Source organism: Pristiophorus japonicus, chromosome 3 (genome assembly GCF_044704955.1).
Source record: "Pristiophorus japonicus isolate sPriJap1 chromosome 3, sPriJap1.hap1, whole genome shotgun sequence".
In the NCBI taxonomy this organism is placed as follows: Eukaryota; Metazoa; Chordata; class Chondrichthyes; family Pristiophoridae; genus Pristiophorus; species Pristiophorus japonicus.
In genome coordinates, this window is record NC_091979.1 from 4623638 (window position 1) to 4648582 (window position 24945).

At 50.6% G+C, this 24945-nt stretch overlaps 1 protein-coding gene across 1 annotated transcript in view; it reads left to right on the forward strand.

Annotated features, from left to right (window-relative positions):
- stk11ip (serine/threonine kinase 11 interacting protein) overlaps nt 1–24735 on the forward strand; it is a 194639-nt gene extending 169904 nt beyond the window's left edge. Inside the window, exons 23-26 of the mRNA XM_070875140.1 lie at nt 10107–10191; nt 15979–16064; nt 17476–17693; nt 23126–24735. Coding sequence (XP_070731241.1) covers nt 10107–10191; nt 15979–16064; nt 17476–17693; nt 23126–23266 — 530 coding nt within the window. The 3' untranslated portion in view covers nt 23267–24735. The remainder of the gene's footprint in view (nt 1–10106; nt 10192–15978; nt 16065–17475; nt 17694–23125) is intronic.
- The last annotated feature ends 210 nt before the right edge of the window (nt 24736–24945 follow it).

The window sequence follows — 24945 nt, forward strand, 5'->3', positions numbered from 1 at the left end:
CTCGCTCGCTGTCGTACACTCGTGCTCTCGCTCGCTGCCGTGCTCTCGCTCGCTGCCGTGCTCTCGCTCGCTGCCGTGCTCTCGCTCGCTCTCGCATGCGCTCACTCACTCGTGCACACACGCAGGAACGCAGAAGCAGGCACGCTCGCACACCGAAGCTCATACACACCGTGCAAGCTTGAATGTTCTTGAAGAAAAAAGCCTGCATTTATATAGCAACTCTTGCATCCTCTGGGCGTCCCAAAGTGCTTTGCAGCTAATTAATTACCTTTATCGAAGTATCTTCACTGTTGTAATGTGGGAAATGCAGTAGTCAATTTGTGCACAGCAAGCTCCTACAAACAGTAATGTGATAATGACCGGATAATCTGTGTTTTTGTTACATTGATTTGAGGGATAAATATTGGCCCCAGGACACCGGGGAGAATTCCCCTGCTCTTCAAAATACTGGCCGTGGGATCTTTCACTTCCACCTGAGAGCAGACGGGGCCTCGGTTTAACAACCGAAAGAAGGCACCTCCGACAGTGCAGCGCTCCCTCAGCCCTGCACTGGGAGTGTCAGCCTGGATTATGTGCTCTGGAGTGTGGCTTTATGTGACCTCTCCCAAGCTCTGGCTGGCATCAGCTGACCTGCCAGAGATGGATTGTGGGACCCCTCGGCTATACGCTGCTCAGTACTATTCCATATTTACACCACTTTACCTTCAAGGTTACAATGTCAATAATTGAGCCCGTACGAAAAGTGCTGGACACACAGAAGCTGCTTCAGTGACCTGCCCAATTGGCCTTGGTGCGATAGTGTCTCTACCAACAATAGGAGTGCAGTGTTAATGCCACACACGTACCCTGATTACTGCAAGTATGACGCTTGCTACTGCACCCCCGAGGATCTGTCCCTGCTCTCTCTCCTCTCCGCACCTTGTTACATTGAGGGAAGGTTGGATAAACTCCGCTCGAATACCTTTGGAGTGGGGTGAGGGGGCGAGAGAGAGAATGAGATATGAGGGGTGGGGGGGTGGAGAAAAAGAGAGGAGATGGAGACGGGGTAGGAGGGAGACGGGGTAGGAGGGAGGGGGGGGAAGGAGAGGAGGAGATGGGGGGTATGTGGAGGGGGGGCAGAGGAGAACATGGAGGGGGAGAGGAGGGAGTGGGGTAGAGAGCAGGAAGGGAAAAAGGGGTGGTGATCGAGACGAGGGGGAAAGGAATGGAGGTAAGGGGGGAGGGAGGGCCGGACAGGAGAGAGGATTTTTTGAGCAAAGTGAACAAGCTGTCATGCTTTCTGTGTTTAACATCTGCTAAACCCTGATGCATAGTTTGTAATGTCCTGCCAAACGAAATGATAATCTGTTCATGTAGCGATCCTTTTCCACCTGTCTATATTTGGCCAACACTGGGGAATTCTCGTGTAGACTGCCTTCGAAACCCTCCGACAATACTGGAGGTTTAAACATTCCAGGTTAATAAATACTCCTGAGGTGGTGTAGGGACTGTAAACAACATGTCTGAGCAGCTTAGATCAGACGCACGTATCTGAATAAATTACATAGCCTGCTTGCGTCTGGGTCCAGGCACTTGGCATAGCAGCAGCCCGGCTGGCAGCCAACTCGTCCTCACAACGTAGCGTCAAGTTAGGTCGGGCCTGATTTCTGCAGGTCTGGCTGGTTTTTTTTAAACTCGTGCACATTAACTTGTTATTGGATCCTTCAAAAAGAAAAAGACTTGCATTTATATAGCGCATTCACGACCACCGGACGTCTCAAAGCGCTTTACAGCCAATGAGGTACTTTTGGAGTGTAGTCGCTGTTGTAATGTGGGAAACGTGGCAGCCAATTTGCGCACAGCAAGCTCCCACACACAGCAATGTGATAATGACCAGATAATCTGCTTTTGTTATATTGATTGAGGGATAAATATTGGCCCCAGGACACCGGGGGATCTTTTACATTCATCAGAGAGAGCAGACGGGGCCTCGGTTTAACGTCTCGTCTGAAAGACGGCCCCTCCGACAGTGCAGCACTCCCTCAGCCCTGCACTGGGAGTGTCAGCCTGGATTTATGTGCTCCAGTCCCTGGAGTGGGACTTGAACCCACAACCTTCTGACTCGGAGGCGAGAGTGCTGCCCACTGAGCCACGGCTGATACAATTCAGTCACAGCGCAGCCTGTACCAACCATTTGCCAAACCCTTGCATTTTGGTATCATAGAAACGCACAAAGTAGGAGCAGTAGTAGGCCATTCGGCCCTTCGAGACTGCACCACCATTCAATATGATCATGGCTGATCCTCTCTCGACACCATATTCCTGCTTTCTCCCCATACCCCTTGATGCCTTTTGTGTCTAGAAATCTATCTATCTCCCTCTTAAATATATTCAGTGACGTGGCCTCCACAGCCTTCTGTGGTAGAGAATTCCACAGGTTCACCACCCTCTGAGTGAAAACATTTCTCCTCATCTCGGTCCTAAATTTCCTACCCCGTATCCTGAGAATGTGACCCCTTGTTCTAGACTTCCCAGCCCCCGGGGAAACATCCTTCCCGCATCCAGTCTGTCCAACCCCGTCAGAATTTTATACCTTTCAATGAGATCCCCTCTCATTCTTCTAAACTCTAGTGAATACAGGCCTAGTCGACCCAATCTCTCCTCATACCACAGTCCTGCCATCCCAGGAATCAGTCTGATGCACTCCCTCTATGGCAAGTGTATCCTTCCTTGGGTAAGGAGACCAAAACTGCACACAATACTCCAGGTGCTGTCCCCATACCAGACCTATCGGCACGGGGCACACCTTGTGGCTTCACCTGCACTTCGGCAGTCGCTCACCGGGCTTGCTCCATCCCGTGCTGGCACCATTGATTTCCCGCCCCCTTTGGCCATGTCAAACCCAGGACCCCTGTTCCGCTGCCTTGCCCCCTCGGCTGTGCCTGTACGAAGTGCTCACGCGCCCGAAGAGGTCTCGCAAAAGCCGTCTCTCCGCCTGCGATGCACGTGTGCCGATCTGTCAAACTGTCTCGACGGATTCAACACATCCCCAGGAGCAGGGCCTTCGCGGGCAGAGATATGGGCTCTTTGCCCAACTCCTGCCCAATGAATGTCCTTCAAACTTGCGCCCGGTAAAAGCAGGCGTATAGCTGACTTTTACCAGCCTAAGAGTTTTAAAACATAGAAAAATTAAAAATATTTTAAACTCTGTCCATTAAGGTAAGTTTATTTTTAACCCTATTAAAACACTTTTTTTTTTAAATTCAAACTTTTTTTTTCTACAACATTCAATTTCAATTGATTTTAAGTGTGAGGTTTTTTTCATTTATTGTGGTGTTTTTGGGGCTATTCCCATTGATGGTAATGTGAGATCGTACAAACGGAGTTCCCATTATTAATGAGAATACTCGATGTTCATTGGTAGTCCAGGCCCATGTGATCCTCGGATACGAATAGGTTCCTGGAGGACATGTTCCCATGCGCTGGACTGTGAAACTCGGCCTCCGACCGTAATCCTACCTTCCTCCGGGACCACCAGGTATTTCCGTAAAGACAATTGCGGTCAGAGGCGTTTGCCTGAAGGAATCCTCCCACCACAATTGTCCGCTCCCCCCCCATTGTTTCAGAATTAGCTGCTCCGGTATCTTTATGGGTTCAAGCCCCACTCCAGAGACTTGAGCCCCATTAATCCAGGCCGTCTCACTCAGTGCCGGGGAGGTGTGGTGTGGTGGAGGTGCGGCAAATGAGGGTACGGGGCCCAGGAGAGCCGAGGGGCCCAGGGGCAGCACGGGCCCAGCCCACCCTGCGATATGTGGGCGCACTAGGTCCGTGCAGCAGAGCTGGTCTCCAGTCGTCCTGCTTAACCCTTGCCACTGGACCAAGACCTCGCTCTGTCAAGCCCGTGTGGTGGCTGGTGTGCAACGGTCACCCCACGTTAAAACAATCCACCCACAGGCATCTTCCACCCTTCAGGATGTAGTTCAGGATCTGGAATATTAGGTCCTTCATCGAAACACCTGTGAACTCGTGTGGAAGCAAGTCATTCTCGTTCGAGGGACCGCCCATGATGACCAAGGGAGGCCCTGTGCACTGTCGTAGGTGCCGTCTTTCTAATGAGACATTAAATCAAGGCCCCCCCCCCCCCACCATCTTCCCCCTCGGGTGAACATAAAAAATTCCCATGACTGCTATTTCGAAGACGAGCAGGGGAGTTCTGTTATGGTCAATATTGATCCCTTCATGTGTGCCCAAAACACACACTCTGGTCCATTTATTTCAGTGCTGTTTGTGGGAGCTTGCTGTGCGCAATTTTGGTTGCCGGGTTTCCCTACATCCTATGTGTCGACGCAGCAAAAATAAAATGTCTTCATTGGCTGTGAAGCACATTGGAACGTCCTAATTTCCTTTATGTAAAATGAGTGTTAGGCACACGTTAGTAGCATGCTCCGTGCAGTTGATACATAATGTGATCCTCACTTAATGACTGATGTTTGTGATGCTGAAGGTTTATTCAGCGATAATTTACAGTTCATTACTGGAAAATAACATAGCTAGTATGAATAATTTAAATTCAAAACTCCCTATCTCTAATCTCTCCCGAGATGTCTGCGCTCCTCTAATTCTGCCCTCCTGACCTTCCCTGATTATAATCGCTCCACCATCGGTGGCCGTGCCTTCTGTTGCCTGGGCCCCAAGCTCTTAAACTCCCTCCCTAAACCTCTCCGCCTCTCTACCTCTCTTTCCTCCTTCAAGACGCTGCTTAAAACATAAGAATATAAGAAATAGGAGCAGGAGTCGGCCATACGGCCCCTCGAGCCTGCTCCGCCATTTAATACGATCATGGCTGATCTGATCATGGGCTCAACTCCACTTCCCCGCCCGCTCCCCATAACCCTTCACTCCCTTATCGCTCAAAAATCTGTCTATCTCCGCCTTAAATATATTCAATGACCCAGCCTCCACAGCTCTCTGGGGCACAGAATTCCAAAGATTCACGACCCTCTGAGAGAAGAAATTCCTCCTCCATCTCAGTTTTAAATGGGCGACCCCTTATTCTGAAACTATGCCCTCTAGTTCTAGATTCCCCCACGAGGGGAAACATCCTCTCTGCATCGACCCTGTCCAGCCCCCTCAGAATCTTTTATGTTTCAAATAAGATCACCTCTCATTCTTCTAAACTCCAATGAGTATAGGCCCGACCTTTCTTCATAAGGCAGCCCCTTCATCTCAGGAATCAACCTCGTGAACCTCTCTGAACTACCTCCAATACAAGTATATCCCTCCTTAAATACAGAGACCCAAACTGTACGCAGTACTCGGCAGGTGTGGTCTCACTGAGCAGTACTCAGACTTGTGTACTGACCTTCTATTCCTCTATCCCCCCCCACCCCCGGCCCCAACCTACTAAAGCTCCACTGGAGCTAAGCCTGTTGATCTTAGCCCATAGTTCACACTCTCGGAACATTACAGAGGAGATTTACCAGGATGCTGCCAGGACTGGAGAATTTTAGCCATGAGGAAAGATTGGATAGGCTGGGGTTGTTTTCTTTGGAACAGAGGAGGCTGAGGGGAGACCTTATTGAGGTGTATAAAATTATGAGGGGCCTGGATAGAGTGGATAGGAAGGACCTGTTTCCCTTAGTAGAGGGGTCAATAACCAGGGGGCATAGATTTCAAGTAATTGGGGGGAGGTTTAGAGGGGATTTGAGGGGAAATTTCTTCACCCAGAGGGTGGTGAGGGTCTGGAACTCACGGCCTGAAAGGGTGGTAGAGGCAGAAACCCTCACCACATTTAAACAGTACCTGGATGTGCACCTGAAGTGCTGTAATCTACAGGGCTACGGACCCAGAGCTGGAAAGTGGGATTAGACTGGGTAGCTCTTGGTCGGCCGGCGCGGAGACGATGGGCCGAATGGCCTCGTTCCGTGGCTGTAAATTTCTGTGACTAAATGGGTGACAACGCTCTGTGGTTAGCGGGTCTCGGCCAGGCCAGCTGCAATTGGCCCCAATATCTCTGGGATGACAGAAGAATTCGAAATCGTCCAGGAGTTCCCTCTCGGTTGTGTGGGGTCACTGTGTCTGATCGCTTTCCAACACTTAGCGACCAGAGTGTGGCGAGTTGTTACTCCGACACCAAGCTGGCACTTCCCGAAGAGAGAGTCTGGGTGGAAATTAATTTTCCTCACTATCACGTCACTGTGGCATGCCTCGGGCCATCGTTGTACATTAAAGACGCTGTATAAATCTTACTGCAGTGTGAGGAACAGCAGCTGTGCTCACAGTTCCGTGTCAGCAGAAAGCAATAATTTGCACCGATATCAGATCTTATCACTGATCCCCAAGGGCAAAGAACATGTTGCTGCATGTTTTGTGTCCACAATCGCCAGTGCTGGAGTCTCCAGCGGCTGTAGCATGAGTCACAGCTATAAAATCATAGAAATAGGAGCAGGAGTCGGCCATTCGGCCCTTCGAACCTGCTCCGTCATTCAATGAAATCACAGCTGATCGACCTCAACACTTTCCTGCACTATCTCCATATCCCTTGATTCCCTTAATATCCCCAAATCTATCAATCTCTTGAATATACTCAACGACACAGCCTCCACAGCCCTCTGGGGCAGAGAATTCCAGAGATTCACCACCTTCTGAGTGAAGAAATTTCTCCTCATCTCAGTCCCAAATGGCCGGCCCCTTATTCTGAGACTGTGACCCCTGGATCTAGACTCCCCAGCCCGGGGGAAACATAAGACCTGAAAGGGGAAGACGGTTTAAACAATTACTTGCTCTTAATTTCCAAGCCAGATTTCCCCTCCGAATTTTCACGGCAGATTTCCCCTCGGCCCATCTAAAACTCGGCTGCTCGTGTCCTAACTCGCACCAAGTCCCGCTCACCCATCACCCCCTATGCTCACTGCCCCGTGTCCTAACTCGCACCAAGTCCCGCTCACCCATCACCCCCTGTGCTCACTGCCCCATGTCCTAACTCGCACCCAGTCCCACTCACCCATCACCCCCTGTGCTCACTGCCCCATGTCCTAACTCGCACCCAGTCCCACTCGCCCATCACCCCCTGTGCTCACTGCCCCGTGTCCTAACTCACACCCAGTCCTGCTCACCCATCACCCCCTGTGCTCACTGCCCCCGTGTCCTAACTCGCACCCAGTCCTACTCACCCATCACCCCCTGTGCTTACTGCCCCCGTGTCCTAACTCGCACCCAGTCCCGCTCACCCATCACCCACTGTGCTCACTGCCCCGTGTCCTAACTCGCACCGAGTCCCGCTCACCCATCACCCCCTGTGCTCACTGACCTACATTGGCTCCCGGTCCAGCAACACCTCTATTTTAAAATTCACATCCTTGTGTTCAAATCCCTCCATTGTCTCCTCGCCCCCTCCCTATATCTGTAACCTCCTCCAGCCCCACCAACCTCCAATATCTCTGCGCTCCTCCAAATCTGGCCTTTTGCGTATCCATGATTTGAATCGCTGCACCATTGCTGGCAGTGCCTTCAGCTGTGTGAGACCGAGGCTCTGTAATTCCCTCCCTCAACTTCTCCGCCTCTCCCTCCTCTGGGAGTGACCGAGTTCCGTATCCCTGCTCCCATTAATTGGCAGATACCTCCAGTCTCTGATACGAACAGATTCCTGTGTTCTGGTTCAGGACCTATCTGCCAGTAAGGTGACAGTGTTCACAACAGCTCCTTCCAGGCCATGGAAACGGTCAATGAAACTCATTTGAGGGTTGTAAATCTGTGGCATTCTCTGCCTCAGAGAGATGTGGAAGCCTGGACATTGAATATATTTAAGACCGAGATGGACAATTTCTTTACCGATAAGGGGTTATGGGGAGTGGGCGGGGCAGTGGAGCTGAGTCCATGATTGGATAAGCCATGATCGTATTAAATGGCGGAGCAGGCTCGAGGGGCCGAATGGCCAACTCCTGCTCCTATTTCTTATGCTTATAACAAAAGTAGAAAGTTTCTGACTTAATTGTAAATGATGATTGACTGGCTTCATTTGTTGTTCATTCACGGGATGCGGGCATCACTGACCAGGCTGGCATTTATTGCCCTCGAAGGTGGTGGTGAGCTGACTTATTGAACCGCTGCAGTCCGTGTGGTGAAGGTGCTCCCACAGTGCTGTTAGGGAGGGAGTTCCAGGATTGTGACCCAGCGACGATGAAGGAACGGCCGATATATTTCCATTAGCGGAGCAGGCTTGATGGGCCAAAAATACTGAATCCTGCTCCAATCTCTTATGTCCTATTTCCTATTAAGTCAGGATGGTGTGTGACTGGGAGGGGAACGTGGAGGTGGTGGTGTTCCCATGCGCCTGCTGCCCTTGTCCTAGGTGGTAGAGGTTGCGGGTTTGGGTGGTGCTGTTGAAGAAGCCTTGGCGAGTAGCATGGGGTTTCACCTGTGCCCTTGAGCTTCAGTTTGGACGCCTGGGTTGTAGGAACCCCGGCCTCTGCCGAGAGCGTGACCGAGTTGTTCTGGGGGTGGGGGGGGGGGTGCCAGAGGAGAGGGTATGTGGACATCGCAGTGGGGTGGGGGGATACAGATTGCCAGCTTGGTTAGCTTCGTGCCACGTGCCATCTGCTCCGAACTGGTGCTAGTGTTTCCCTTTGCTGGCTGGCTCCTGGGTGAAAGGGGAGCTGGGTGAAGCCCAGCCTCCGATCAAACGTGGACGTTGGAGGCAAAGTCACAGGGCGGTTTAATCGGCTGCCGGAAGGCTGGGTATGGAACGGTCACGGCATAGCCAGGACTGAGCAAGGGGTCATGCCATGCGCACTGTGAAGTGCAGCTGCTGTCCATTGCATCAGCGAGGTCATCGCAGCGGCTAATCGCTGGCCTGCTGGGGGGAGTTACAGCACGGGTTTTCCTCCAGTCAGTCAGTCTGCACAACGTACATTTATATAGCGCCTTTCATCACCTCCGGACCTCCCAAAGCACTTTACAGACAAAGAAGCAATTTTTGGAGTGTAGTAATGTGGGAAACGCGGCAGCCAATTTGTGCACAGCAAGCTCCCACACACAGTAATGTGATAATGACCGGATAATCTGTTTGTGATGTTGGTTGAGGGATAAATATTGGCACCGGGGGAACTCCCCTGCTGTTTGTCGAATTAGAGGCTGTGGGATATTTTACATCCATCTGAGAGGGAAGACGGGGCCTCGATTTAATGTCTCATCCGAAAGACGGCACCTCCGACAGTGCAGCACTCCCTCAGCACTGCACTGAGAGTGTCGGTCTCGATTCCACGCTCCAGTCTCTGGAGTGGGGCTTGAAGCCACAACCTTCTGAGGCGTAGGCGAGAGAGAGAAATGCTACCCACTGAGCTGACACAACTGCATCTTCAGTTAGCTCTCTCAAGGTCTCATTGCTAGAGTGTGTTTGTCTTTAAAGGGGAAGGTCGGCTCCTAGCCTGACCCGGAGGGGCAGATGGTGGGCTGGGGGGGGCAGTGAGACAGCACCACCATCACAGCCAGTCCCTCGGAATCAAGGAAGATTTGCTTCCACTCTTAAAAGTGAGTCCTTGGGTGACTGAACAGTCCAATACGAGAGCCACAGTCCCTGTCACAGGTGTGACAGACAGTGGTTGAGGGAAGGGGAGGGTGGGACTGGTTTGCCGCACGCTCCTTCCGCTGCCTGCGCTTGGTTTCTGCATGCTCTCGGCGATGAGACTCGAGGTGCTCAGCGCCCTCCCGGATGCACTTCCTCCACTCAGGGCGGTCTTTGGCCAGGGACTCCCAGGTGTCGGTGGGGATGTTGCACTTTATCAGGGAGGCTTTGAGGGTGTCCCTGTAACGACCACAAGTGTGGTCAGTGCTTCAATGCTGGGGATGTTGGCCTGGTCGAGGACGCTAACGTTGGTGCGTCTGTCCTCCCGGGGGATCTTGCAGAGGCATCGCAGGCAGCACCACAGCCTGCTACTGAGCGCCATGCATCCAGAGGGTTCAATCCCTAGTCTGTGCTGTTAGCTGATTTCTCATGGCAGGGGGAGGGTACACCTGCTAGAGTTTAGCGCCAGCGCTGATGAATAGGGTTTGAAATAAGCCGGGGTTCCTGCTTCTGATCGCGATCCAGAAACTCACTCGACTGTACTAACTTATTGGTTTCTCTTCAGATATGGTCCGGGAATTGACTCCGAGATCAATCAGTAAACTCAAATCCATCTCCTTCACCCGTATGGATCCACACCACAAGCTCTGGTAAGGGCCGAGAGTTTCTGCAGTTTAAACCCAACTTCTCCCATGCTGCTGCTTATTAAAGGGCCGCTGCTGAGAGAAACTGGCTGGTAAATTAAAAATGTTTTAAAAATACCCCTTTTATAAGGAGAACAAAGAGTTAAGTTATGGGCAGTTCTGTTGAAGAGATTGAGTGGTCATAGAATCATACGGCACAGAAGGAGGCCATTCGGCCCTTTGAGCCTGCACTGCCATTCAATAAGATCATGGCTGATCATTCACCTCAGTACCCCTTTCCTGGTTTATCTCCATACCCCTTGATCCCTTTAGCCGTAAGGGCCATATCTAACTCCCTCTTGAATATATCCAATGAACTGGCATCAACAACTCTCTGCGGTAGAGAATTCCACAGGTTAACAACTCTCTGAGTGAAGAAGTTTCTCCTCATCTCGGTCCTAAATGGCTTACCCCTTATCCTTAGACTGTGACCCCTGGTTCTGGACTTCCCCAACATCGGGAACATTCTTCCCGCGTCATCTCGCCCTTTGGTTCCTTTGTTGATGACCATAAATCTGACCCTCCTGCCTTGTCTTTCGCCAGGGCTCCTGTCCCTCATCACTATCCTATTGCCTTGGGTTAGCGAAAGTAATCCAGGCCAGGGCCCCTCCGCCTGTCCCTTGCCAGTGAATCCTGAATCCATTGGGGCCTCGTGGTGCTTTGTAGAGAATTCTCATTGCCGCTGGAAACCCTCGTTTAAGACGGGGAAAATGCAGCAATCACATTTTGACCTAGCAGCATCTGTAAAACGAAATGGCATGTTCCAGTTTTGGAACCGCATCTAGTCATTCTGCCCATATTACATAAGAAATAGGAGCAGGAGTCGGCCATACGGCCCCTCGAGCCTGCTCCGTCCGCCATTCAATACGATCATGGCTGATCCAATCATGGACTCAGCTCCACTTCCCCGTCTGCTCCCCATAACCTTCACTCCCTTATCGCTCAAAAATCTGTCTATCTCCACCTTAAATATATTCAATGACCCAGCCTCCACACCTCTCTGGGGCAGAGATTTCACATCTCTGAGAAGAAATTCCTCCTCATTTTCATTTTAAATGGGTGACCCCTGATTCTGAAACTATGTCCCCTAGTTCTAGATTCCCCCACGAGGGGAAACATCCTCTCTGCATCCACCTTGTCAAGCCCCCTCAGAATCTTATACGTTTCAATAAGATCACCTCTCATTCTTCTAAATTCCAATGAGTACAGGTCCAACTTGCTCAACCTTTCTTCATAAGTCAACCCCCTCATCTCAGAAATCAACCGAGTGAACCTTTTCTGAACTGCCTCCAATGCAAGTATATCCCTCCTTAAAAAAGACGACCAAAACTGCACGCAGTACTCCAGGTGTGGCCTCACCAATACCCTGTACAGTTGTAGCAGGACTTCCTTACTTTTATACATCATCCCCCTTGCAATAAAGGCCAACACTCCATTTGCCTTCCTGATTACTTGCTGTACCTGTATACTAACTATACGATCTAGTTTTCAGGCTCTGTTATTAAGTTATTCAGTTAGATTTTGGGTGATGTGCCTCCAATCTATTTACCCACCTTTGTTCCACATCGCGTGATACCCTCACCCAACAAAAATCTATCGACCCCCCCCCCCCCCCCCGTCTTGAAAGCTCCAATTGGGTCCCAGCGGCTACAGACTTTTGGGGGGGGGGGGTGGTTCCAGATTTCCGCTGCCCTTTGTGTGGAAGAAGTGCCTCCCAGTGAAACCCCCCAGTGACACTATTCGAAGCTGAGCAGAAGTTCTGGCGTCCCGGCCAACATTCATTCCACAACTAACAGCGTTGAAACCAGATCATCTGGTCGTTCATTGGCTGTTTGTGACTGCTTGCTGTGCACAGATTGGCCTGCCATTTTTGCCCACCTAAAATCTTATCAATTTACAGCACGGAAGGAGGCCATTCGGCCCATCGTGTCCGCGTCGGCCGGCCAAGAGCTACCCAGCCTAATCCCACTTTCCAGCTCTCGGTCCGTAGCCCTGTAGGTTACGGCACTTCAGGTGCACATCCAGGTACTTTTTAAATGTGGTGAGGGTTTCTGCCTCTACCACCCTTTCAGGCAGTGAGTTCCAGACCCCCACCACCCTCTGGGTGAAGAAATTTCCCCTCAAATCCCCTCTAAACCTCCCCCCAATTACTTTAAATCTATGCCCCCTGGTTATTGACCCCTCTGCCGAGGGAAATAGGTCCTTCCTATCCACTCTATCCAGGCCCCTCATAATTTTATACACCTCAATCAGGTCTCCCCTCAGCCTCCTGTTCCAAAGAAAACAACCCCAGCCTATCCAATCTTTCCTCATAGCTAAAATTCTCCAATCCAGGTAAAATTCTTGTAAATCTCCTCTGTACCCTCTCCAGTGCAATCACATCTTTCCTGTAATGTGGTGACCAGAACTGCACGCAGTACTCCAGCTGTGGCCTAACCAATGTTTTATACATTTCAAGCATAACCTCCCTGCTCTTGTATTCTATACCTCAGCTAATAAAGGCAAGTATTCCATTTGCCTTCTTACCCACCTTATGTGGTGTAATGTATTTGGACTTTCAAAAGGCTTTTACAAGATCCCACACAAGAGATTGGTGTGCAAAATTAAATCACATGGTATTGGGGGTAATGTACTGGCGTGGATAGAGAACTGGTTGGCAGACAGGAAGCAGAGAGTCGGAATACACGGGTCCCTTTCAGAATGGCAGGCAGTGACTAGTGGAGTGCCACAGGGCTCAGTGCTGGGGCCCCAGCTCTTTACAATATATATTTACGATTTGGATGAGGGAATTGAGTGTAATATCTCCAAGTTTGCAGATGACACTAAGCTGGGTGGCGGTGTGAGCTGTGAGGAGGACGCTAAGAGACTGCAGGGTGACTTGGACAGGTTAGGTGAGTGGGCAAATGCATGGCAGATGCAGTATAATGTGGATAAATGTGAGGTTATCCACTTTGATGGCAAAAAACACGAAGGCAGAATATTATCTGAATGGCGGCAGATTAGGAAAAGGGGAGGTGCAACGAGACCTGGGTGTCATGGTACATCAGTCATTGAAAGTTGGCATGCGGGTACAGCAGGCGGTGAAGAAGGCAAATGGTATGTTGGCCTTCATAGCTAGGGGATTTGAATATAGGAGCAGGGAGGTCTTACTGCAGTTGTACAGGGCCTTGGTGAGGCCTCACCTGAAATATTGTGTTCAGTTTTGGTCTCCTAATCTGAGGAAGGACGTTCTTGCTATTGAGGGAGTGCAGCGAAGGTTCACCAGACTGATTCCCGGGATGGCATGACTGACATATGAGGAGAGACTGGATCGACTGGGCCTGTATTCACTGGAGTTTAGAAGGATGAGAGGGGAGCTCATAGAAACGTATAAAATTCTGACGGGATTGGACAGGTTCGATGCAGGAAGAATGTTCCCGATGTTGGGGAAGTCCAGAACCAGGGGCCACAGTCTAAGGATAAGGGGTAAGACATTTAGGACTGAGATGAGAAGCAACTTCTTCACTCAGAGAGTTGTTAACCTGTGAAATTCCCTGCCGCAGAGAGTTGTTGATGCCAGATCATTGGATATATTCAAGAGGGAGTTAGATGTGGCCCTTATGGCTAAAGGGATCAAGAGGTATGGAGAGAAAGCAGGGAAGGGGTACTGAGGGAATGATCAGCCATGATCTTATTGAATGGTGGTGCAGGCTCGAAGGGCCGAATGGCCTACTCCTGCACCTATTTTCTATGTTATCTCGCTGTCTCGCGGGGATCTGTGGACTCGTACTCTACTTTTTTCTATTCTCGGGATGTGGGTAAGCCTGTCATTTATTGCCCATCCCCTAGTTGTCCTGAGAAGGTGGTGCTGGTGGACTGCCTTAAGTGGGTTGATACGACTGAGTGACTTGCTAGGCCAGTTCAGACATCCATTAAGAATCAACCATGTTGGTGTGGGATTGTGGTCACACACTGGTCAGAAAGGTTTCCTTCCCTTAAGGACATGAGTGAGCCATTTGGGTTTTACAATATTCTAATAATCATGGTCACTTTTACTAACATCAGCTTTTTGATTCTAGGATTTTTTTATCATATAATGATGAAATGCATTAGAAAACCATTCAGCCCATCAGCCTGTGAAAGAGCTATCCAGTTATTCACACTCCCCTGGCCTTTCCCTGCAGCACTGCAATTATTTTCTGCCTTCAATTATCTATCCAATTCCTTTTTTAAAAGTTAACTGACTCGGGAATGTTTTTTTAACATTTTATGTGAAATTTCTTTTTGAAGTTTCTCCCCGCTCCCTAGGCCCCCACCTGCAGCCTCAGTGTAAATTTTGTTTTTAAAGTTTAGGGACCACCCGTTTCACTTTGTTTCGCCTTTAGCTGCTGAGAGACCGCCGAGAATACTGGTGCAGGTTCCGTTTTCTCGCCGGGGGATTCTTTTTAACGTAATTATGGAAATTCTCGTTGGCGTTCGTGATTTTTCTGGGTGGGCAATCAGGCGTTGAGGGCTCTCTGAAATGTGTAGCCCAAAGAATCATCGAACGGTTGCCACACAGAAGGAGGCCATTCGGCCCGTTGAGCCCGTGCCGGCTCTCTGCAAGAGCACCTCACCCAGTCCCACTCCCCCCGCCCTTTCCCCGTAGCCCTGCACTTTGTTCCCCTTCAGGAACTTATCCAACTCCCATTTGACGGCCACGATTGAGTCTGCCTCTCCCACCCTCTCAGGCAGCACATTCCCTATCCCAGCAGCTCGCTGTGTATTTTTTCATAAACTCTCCGTCTTCCCCCTCTGGTTCCTTTGCCAATCACCTTAAATCCGTGTCCTCTGGTTACCGACCTTGCTACCAATGGGAGCAGTTTCTCCTTATTTAATCAATCAAAACCCTTCGTGATTGTCAACCCCTGTATCACATCTCCCCTTAACCTTCTCTGCTCTAAAGAAAACAACCCCAGCTTCTCCAGTCTCTGCACGTAACTGAAGTCCCTCATCCCTGGAACCATTCTGGTCAATCTCCTCTGCACCCTCCCCAAGACCTGGACATCCTTCTGATTGCACGGTGCCTAGAATTGGGGACACTATTCCAGCTGAATCCAAATTTTCAACCTGCTAAAGTGGGATTTGAATTTGCGTTCTCGGGATTATTAGTCCAGTAACATAACCACTACACCCAAGTAGATGCAATTCTTATATAATCCACCTTTTGCATCATCATCATAGGCCGTCCCTCGCAACGAGGATGACTTGCTGCCAGGCCAAAAAAAGGGATGAGTTCACAGGTGTTTCAAATGAAGAACCCGAACTACATCCTGAAGGGTGGAAGATGCCTGTGCGTGGATTTTTTTAACGTGGGATGACCGTTGCACACCAGCCACCACACGGGCTTGACAGAGCGAGGTCTTGGTCCAGTGGCAAGGCGATTGGAGACCAGCCCTGCTGCACGGACCTAGTGCGCTCACATATTGCGGTGTGGGCTGGCCCGTACTGCCCTTGGCATACTCCACCATTGGTGGCCTGGAATTCCCTCCCTAAACCTTTTCGCGCCTCCTCCTTTTAAGATGCTTCCTATAACCTGCCTCTTTGACCAAGCTTTTGGTTATCTGCCCTAATATCTCCTTATGGGGCTCAGTGTCAAATTCTGTTTGATAAAAGTGTCATGGGATGTTTTACTACATTAAAGGCACTACATAAATGCAAGTATGTGTTGTTCTGTTGTGATCCTTGTAATTTAACCTCAGCTGTTCTATTCTTGACATCTTTCTGTTCTCCTAGGCCCCTCATCTGTGAGTGTACCCCTGCCGATTCACCGGAAGACAAACGACCCAATTACCTGTATGTGCTGGCGTTCCGACTCCAAGGTAAATGCCTGTCGCTGCCAGAGCTGGGTCTCTCTCCCCGGCCCCCCACCCCCCGGATACGCCGGTTAATCACGACAGTTTAAGATCTGCCGCTGTGCCCGATATCTCTTCCGGTCACAGTCACACGTTGAAAGTCACGAGCGGGATTTTGCACTTTCGTCACTGCACAATGACTTTAGCAATCTCGTTAATCCTGCTCTGTTTAAAACCTGTTGGGTTTGTGTTTCTGTCCCTAGTGTCAGCCGTGGCTCAGTGGGCAGCACCCTCGCCTCTGAGTCAGAAGGCCGTGAGTTCGAGTCCCACCCCAGGGACTCGAGCACAAAAATCTAGGCTGACACTCCCAGTGCAGTACTGAGGGAGTGCTGCACTGTGCAAGAGGGGCAGTACTGAGGGAGTGCTGCACTGTTGGAGGGGCAGTACTGAGGGAGTGCTGCACTGTCGGAGGGGCAGTACTGAGGGAGTGCTGCACTGTCGGAGGGGCAGTACTGAGGGAGTGCTGCACTGTCGGAGGGGCAGTACTGAGGGAGTGCTGCACTGTCGGAGGGGCAGTACTGAGGGAGTGCTGCACTGTCGGAGGGGCAGTACTGAGGGAGTGCTGCACTGTCGGAGGGGCAGTACTGAGGGAGTGCTGCACTGTCGGAGGGGCAGTACTGAGGGAACGCTGCACTGTCGGAGGTGCTGTCTTTGGGATGAGACGTTAAACCGAGGCCCCGTCTGCCCCCTCAGCTGGATGTAAAAGATCCCATGGCAATATTTCAAAAGAGCAGGGGAGTTCTCCCTGGTCTCCTCGGGCCAATATTTATCCCTCAATCAACATCACTAAAACAGATTGTCCGGTCATTATCACATTGCTGTTTGTGGGAGCTTGCTGTACGCAAATTGGCTGCCACGTTTCCCACATTACAACAGTGACTGCACTCCAAAAGTGCGTGATTGGCTGTAAAGCGCTTTCAGACATCCGGTGGTCATGAAAGGTGCTATATAAATGCAAGTCTTTTTTAAAAATGTGAGATTGATAAATTTTTATTAACCAAGGGTATTGAGGGATGTGCGACAAAGTCGGGGTTAGGCCGTGAATCAGCTGTGATCTCATTGAATGGCGGAACAGGCTCGAGGGGCCGAATGGCCCGCTCCTGCTCCTATTATCCAGCAGCGCCCCGAGTCCCCAGCCCAGCCAATCCTCGCTGCCACAGATTACATTGAAAATTAAAACTGGGTAGTTGTCGCAATCAATGTTCCCTCTAAACTGTGGGGTCACTCGGGATGTCCCCACGCTGTCCGCCCACCAGCTGTTGCTGCTGGAGAAGTGACCGCATCGCACGTTTAAAGGGACTGGGGCAAATTTAAAGGGACCGTGCACGGGATGAAGAAGAATTTGACCGGTCTCCCTCCTTCCGAACCCTGTTTGCAGATGGTGACCTCTCCCCAGTGACGTTGCTTGCTACCTCATGCACCCTCCACCTACTGGAAGAGGACCACCAGTGGAAGAAGTCGATCAGCGAGGCAGCGTCTCCTCCCACTCCCCCGAGCGAGGTTACGACCAGCGATTCACAGCCCATCAGCAACATCAGCTCGGTCAGCCTCTACCAGTCCGCCCCACAGGACGTCCAGCTCCGCATCTACCACGAGGTACGTCGGCCCCGCTCGAGGGGCCGGACCGAGGGTCCCCCGCCACCCCCCCTCGGCTGGTTCCGCTGGTCTCGCGCCAAGGAATTCGGGCATTCTCCGTCTCGCGGCTTGTGACCGACCGCATCCTGCCCAGAATTCAGGCAGGTGGCACTGCCACACGGGTCCACTAGGGGTGCCCTTTTGACGTCTGTATTGGGCAAATTTATCCTAGGTCTAACCCCGTGCTGTACCTGCCCTGGGAGTGTTTGATGGGACAGCGTAGAGGGAGCTTTACTCGGTATCTAACCCACTGTACCTGCCCTGGGAGTGTTTGATGGGACAGTGTAGAGGGAGCTTTACTCTGTATCTAACCCCCTGTACCTGCCCTGGGAGTGTTTGATGGGATAGTGTAGAGGGAGCTTTACTCTGTATCTAACCCCATGCTGTACCTGCCCTGGGAGTGTTTGATGGGATAGTGTAGAGGGAGCTTTACTCTGTATCTAAACCGTGCTGTACCTGCCCTGGGAGTGTTTGATGGGACAGTGTAGAGGGAGCTTTACTCTGTATCTAAACCGTGCTGTACCTGCCCTGGGAGTGTTTGATGGGACAGTGTAGAGGGAGCTTTACTCTGTATCTAACCCCATGCTGTACCTGCCCTGGGAGTGTTTGATGGGACAGTGTAGAGGGAGCTTTACTCTGTATCTAACCCCGTGCTGTACCTGCCCTGGGAGTGTTTGATGGGACAGTGTCGAGGGAGCTTTACTCTGAATCTAACCCCCTGTACCTGCCTGGGAGTGTTTGATGGGACAGTGTCGAGGGAGCTTTACTCTGAATCTAACCCCCTGTACCTGCCCTGGGAGTGTTTGATGGGGCAGTGTAGAGGGAGCTTTACTCTGTATCTAACCCCATGCTGTACCTGCCCTGGGAGTGTTTGATGGGACAGTGTAGAGGGAGCTTTACTCTGTATCTAAACCGTGCTGTACCTGCCCTGGGAGTGTTTGATGGGACAGTGTCGAGGGAGCTTTACTCTGTTCCCCAGTCAGGTTAAATGCATACTGTTCCATTCCCATTCTGAATTCTGTGCCCCCTGTACAACCTGATCATTTCCTAGTGGGGGGGCCATATGTCAGGGATTAACCCACGAACTGGACAACTGGTTATATTGAAAGTGTTCCCCAAGCAGGCCTTGCTACGACCCTACGTGATGAGGTTGTGAAGAGATGGGCGCAGGAGAATGGGGGGGGTTGAATGCGGGCGCGCGTGTGGTTTGGTGGGGGGTGGGGTTTGAGTTGGGTCTGTCCGGGAGCAGTGTTCTTGGGTGCGTGTTTTTTGGGGTGCATGGGGAGGGGTATTTTTTTGGAAGGATGGGTGGGGGTTTACTGCAACTCTGCACCCTTGGGGGTGGGGTTTGGTTCTTGGGATTGTAAGCTGAGATCTGATAGGTTACTTGGCGGAGGTGGAACTATCTCTCTCCTCACCTTGTACATGAAACACAAAAAGTTAGTATGCAGCTACAGCAAGTAATCAGGAAGGCCAATGGGATGTTGGCCTTTATTGCAAGGGGGATAGAGTATAAAAGCAGAGGAGTCCTGCTGCAGGAGGTAACTTCAAAACTTATCTGCAGTGACCAGATTATGTACGCTCCTGTGAAACATAAGTCTTGAGTCATTTTTACTGGAGTACAGTTTTGGTACACGAGGAAGGATATACTTGCATTGGAGGCTGTTCCGAGGAGGTTCAACGAGGTTGATTCCGAAGATGAAGGCGGTTGTCTTATGAAGAAAGGTTAGACCTATACTCATTGGAGTTTAGAAAAATAAGAACATAAGAACATAAGAATTAGGAACAGGAGTAGGCCATCTACCCCCTTGAGCCTGCTCCGCCATTCAACAAGATCATGGCTGATCTGGCCGTGGACTCAGCTCCACTTACCCGCCCGCTCACCATAACCCTTAATTCCCTTATTGGTTAAAAATCTATCTATCTGTGACTTGAATACATTCAATGAGCTAGCCTCAACTGCTTCCTTGGGCAGAGAATTCCACAGATTCACAACCCTCTGGGAGAAGAAATTCCTTCTCAACTCGGTTTTAAATTGGCTCCCCCGTATTTTGAGGCTGTGCCCCCTAGTTCTAGTCTCCCCGACCAGTGGAAACAACCTCTCCGCCTCTATCTTGTCTATCCCTTTCATTATTTTAAATGTTTCTATAAGATCACCCCTCAACCTTCTGAACTCTAACGAGTAAAGACCCAGTCTACTCAATCTATCATCATAAGGTAAGCCCCTCATCTCCGGAATCAGCCTAGTGAATCGTCTCTGTACCCCCTCCAAAGCCAGTATATCCTTCCTTAAGTAAGGTGACCAAAACTGCACGCAGTACTCCAGGTGCGGCCTCACCAATACCCTGTACAGTTGCAGCAGGACCTCCCTGCTTTTGTACTCCATCCCTCTCGCAATGAAGGCCAACATTCCATTCGCCTTCCTGATTACCTGCTGCAAACTAACTTTTTGGGATTCATGCACAAGGACCCCCAGGTCCCTCTGCACCTCAGTTTGTTGTAATTTTTCCCCATTCAAATAATATTCCCTTTTACTGTTTTTTTTTCCCAAGGTGGATGACCTCACACTTTCCGACATTGTATTCCATCTGCCAAACCTTCGCCCATTCGCTTAACCTATCTAAATCTCTTTGCAGCCTCTCTGTGTCCTCGACACAACCCGCTTTCCCACTAATCTTTGTGTCATCTGCAAATTTTGTTACACTACACTCTGTCCCCTCTTCCAGGTCATCTATGTATATTGTAAACAGTTGTGGTCCCAGCACCGATCCCTGTGGCACACCACTAACCACCGATTTCCAACCCGAAAAGAACCCATTTATCCCGACTCTCTGCTTTCTGTTAGCCAGCCAATTCTCTATCCATGCTAATACATTTCCTCCGACTCCGCGTATCTCTATCTTCTGTAGTAACCTTTTGTGTGGCACCTTATCGAATGCCTTTTGGAAATCTAAATACACCACATCCATCGGTACACCTCTATCCACCATGCTCGTTATATCTTCAAAGAATTCCAGTAAATTAGTTAAACATGATTTCCCCTTCATGAATCCATGCTGCGTCTGCTTGATTGCACCATTCCTATCTAGATGTCCCGCTATTTCTTCCTTAATGATAGCTTCAAGCATTTTCCCCACTACAGATCTTAAACTAACCGGCCTATAGTTACCTGCCTTTTGTCTGCCCCCTCTTTTAAACAGAGGCGTTACATTAGCTGCTTTCCAATCCGCTGGTACCTCCCCAGAGTTCAGAGAATTTTGGTAGATTATAACGAATGCATCTGCTATAACTTCCGCCATCTCTTTTAATACCCTGGGATGCATTTCATCAGGACCAGGGGACTTGTCTACCTTGAGTCCCATTAGCCTGTCCAGCACTACCCCCCTAGTGATAGTGATTGTCTCAAGGTCCTCCCTTCCCACATTCCTGTGACCAGCAATTTTTGGCATGGTTTTTGTGTCTTCCACTGTGAAGACCGAAGCAAAATAATTGTTTAAAGTCTCAGCCATTTCCCCATTTCCACATTTCCCATTATTAAAGCCCCCTTCTCATCTTCTAAGGGACCAACATTTACTTTAGTTACTCTTTTCCGTTTTATATATCTGTAAAAGCTTTTACTATCTATTTTTATGTTTTGCGCAAGTTTATCTATCTTTCCTTTCTTTATTGCTTTTTTAGTCATTCTTTGCTGTTGTTTAAAATTCTCCCAATCTTCTAGTTTCCCACTAACCTTGGCCACCTTATACGCATTGGTCTTTAATTTGATACTCTCATTTATTTCCTTGGTTATCCACGGCTGGTTATCCCTTCTCTTACCGCCCTTCTTTTTCACTGGAATATATTTTTGTTGCGCACTATGAAAGAGCTCCTTAAAAGTCCTCCACTGTTCCTCAATTGTGCCACCATTTAGTCTGTGTTTCCAGTCTACTTTAGCCAACTCTGCCCTCATCCCACTGTAGTCCCCTTTGTTTTAAGCATAGTACGCTCGTTTCTGACACAACTTCCTCACCCTCAATCTGTATTACAAATTCAACCATACTGTGATCACTCATTCCGAGAGATGATCTTAGTGAAACGTATAAGATTCTGAGGGAGGTCGACAGGGTAGATGCAGAGACTATGTTTCCCCTTGTGGGGGAATCTCGAACTAGGGGGCATAGTTTCAGAATAAGGGGTCGCCCATTTAAAACGGAGATGAGAAGGAATTTCTTCTGAGGGTCGTGAATCTTTGGAATTCTCTGCCCCAGAGAGCTGTGGAGGCTGGGTCATTGAATATATTTAAGGCGGAGATAGACAGATTTGTGAACAATAAGGGAGTGAGGGGTTATGGGGAGTGGGCGGGGAAGTGGAGCTGAGTCCATGATCGGATCAGCCATGATCTTATTGAATGGCGGAGCAAGCTCGAGGGGCTGTATTGCCTACTCCTGCTCCAACATAAGAACAGAAGAAATAGGAGCAGGAGTTGGCCATACGGCCTCTCGAGCCTGCTCCGCCATTTAATAAGATCATTGCTGATCCGATCATGGACTCAGCTCCACTTCCCTGCCCGCTCCCCATAACCCCTTATCCCCTTATCGGTTAAGAAACTGTCTATTTCTGTCTTAAATTTATTCAATGACCCAGCTTCCACAGCTCTCTGAGGCAACGAATTCCACAGATTTACAACCCTCTGAGAGAAGAAATTCCTCCTCATCTCAGTATTAAATGGGCGGCTCCTTATTCTAAGACCATTCCCTCTAGTTCTAGTCTCCCCCATCAGTAAAAACATCCTCTCTGCATCCACCTTGTTGAGCCCCCTCATTATCTTATACATTTCGATAAGATCACCTCTCATTCTTCTGAATTCCAATGAGTAGAGGCCCAACCTCCTTAACCTTTCCTCATAAGTCAACCCACTCATCCCTGGAATCAACCGAGTGAACCTTCTCTGAACTGCCTCCAAAGCAAGTAAATATGGAAACCAAAACTGCACGCAGTACTCCAGGTGTGGCCTCACCAATACCCTGTATAACTGGAGCAAGACTTCCCTGCTTTTATACTCCATCCCCTTTGCAATAAAGGCCAAGATTCCATTTTCCTTCCTGATCACTTGCTGTACCTGCACACTATCCTTTTGTGTTTCATGCACAAGTACCCCCAGGTCCCGCTGTACTGCGGCACTTTGCAATCTTTCTCCATTTAAATAATAACTTGCTCTTTGATTTTTTTCTGCCAAACTGCATGACCTCACACTTTCCAACATTATACTCCATCTGCCAAATTTTTGCCCACTCACTTAGCCTGTCTATGTCCTTTTGCAGATTTTTTGTGTCCTCCTCACACATTGCTTTTCCTCCCATCTTTTATCGTCGGCAAACTTGGCTCCTGTTATGTTTTTGTGGTTGCCTCCGCAGGTGAGCCGGACTGAGAGCACCTGGCACTTGCGGATGGAGTGCGTGGAGCTGGTGAGCGATCTGGTGGAGTGGATCCGGGAACCCTGGGAAGACATGTTTGGGGTGCAGCTGAAGATTGTTGTTCACCAGATGTTGGACTAGACCGTGAGACGCAAACCACACCTGGGGGAGGGGATGGGGCCTGCCCACGTGGCTGCAGGGGAGGCTGTGCCAGTGCGTGACTTGTGGAAAATCCGAGGTGGACCGAGATTGATTCCCGACGGTGGGAAGGACTTTCATTTAAACTCTTGGAGGTGTTGGGTGGGGGGGGGTTGGGTGGGGGGGGCGTTAATGCCAACCGAATGGGATAGAGACTGCAATCCCAGGGCTGCTCGAAGGGAGGTACTCGTTAACCAGTGAATATCTGTCATGTCTCTCACTGTTTACTGCCCTTTTGTACAAAAGGGTCTTGTGTGTTTTCTGTCCCCTGCTGATGACCACTTCCACACCCGCCACCCCCCCCCCCCCCAACCCTCCGCCCGGTGGATCAGGTCCGTGCACAGAACGACTCCGGTTTACGGGACTTGGATCTGCCAATCTCCGGTGGCCGGGCTGCCTCAGACCCCCCCAGTGCCGGGGGAGGGGTGGGGGGTTCTCAGGTTAGCGGTGGAGATCTGCCGTAGATAAGGGTCACAGCTCCTGTTTGTCCCCCGCACCTCCCCTCCCCCTCCGCTCGCTCGATTCTAAGCCCGATTTGGGGGGGGGGTGGGGGGTGGAGTAGAGGGAAGAGATTTACTTGTGTTCTTGTTGAATCTGTGTCTGTGTTTGAAGTGGGCCGTTTTATTGCTGCGCTGTGTGTGTTTCAATCGGGTGTTTGCACCATTACCTCACTCACCAGGCTATCTCACTATCGAATGGGCACCACAGTCACGGTGGGGGGCGGGGGGTGGGGTGAGAATGTTCTCGTGTTGCTGCCCCAGTTATGGGAGGCAAGAGATTCGCTCCACTCTTCCTTAAACACACCCGCGCTGCCTAGCCTTCGTCGGAGGGTCAGCCGGCAGAGACCTGGCAGTGGTGGGGAATGCCAGCTGCCTGCCATGTGTCCAACGTTAAACCGCAGCTACCCAGAGAAGCTTGGGGCTCTGCTCCCTGTCAGAGGGGCCCCGAACCCTTGGCTGCTGCCCTCCGGGTCACACAGACGACCCCTCCGTCCACGTTTCAGTCTGGCTTCATGTAGCCGGACGGGCGTCGTGCCCCTTGCCCTCTGGCAGGGCCACGAGGTTGGGGCCATTGGGTCAACCAGGGAAGGGTTTGTTGCTGTGCTATCTGCCACACTTGGTTCGAGGGCTGTGTGCGCTCCTGCTCTCTCTCTGTCCTACGGGTGGCCGATCTGCTGCTTGCAGTCCTGTTTGTGCCCAGTAGCGCATCAAGCGCACGCTGTGGAGTGTGCCCTGGGTGGGGCTCGGTGGGGGTGGGGGAATTGATTTTGGATCTTTTTCCCCCTTTGTGAAACCCAATCCGGCTGGAAGCCAGGAGCTGCCGACTGCGCAGTCAGTCCGTGCGGGCCAGGCCTGGTATAGCCACTGCCCCCTGCTGGCCACTCCGAGCTGTGGCGGAGCGGGGTGGGGAGAAAGGGCTGGCTTTCGCGTCCATCGGCTGGAGGTGGGGGGGGGGGTGTCTCAGCTTCCGCACCCTCTCTGGACTCTACACCCCAGGCTGGCACCTTGCCCACTTGCCCTCGCCTCTGGTTCCGAGCAGCAGCAGTTGTGCGTTCGGCCTCTGTACCCGCCTCACCCGTCGGTGCGGCCATTGTCGCTGACCCCCAGGGTCTCGGCGCCCCT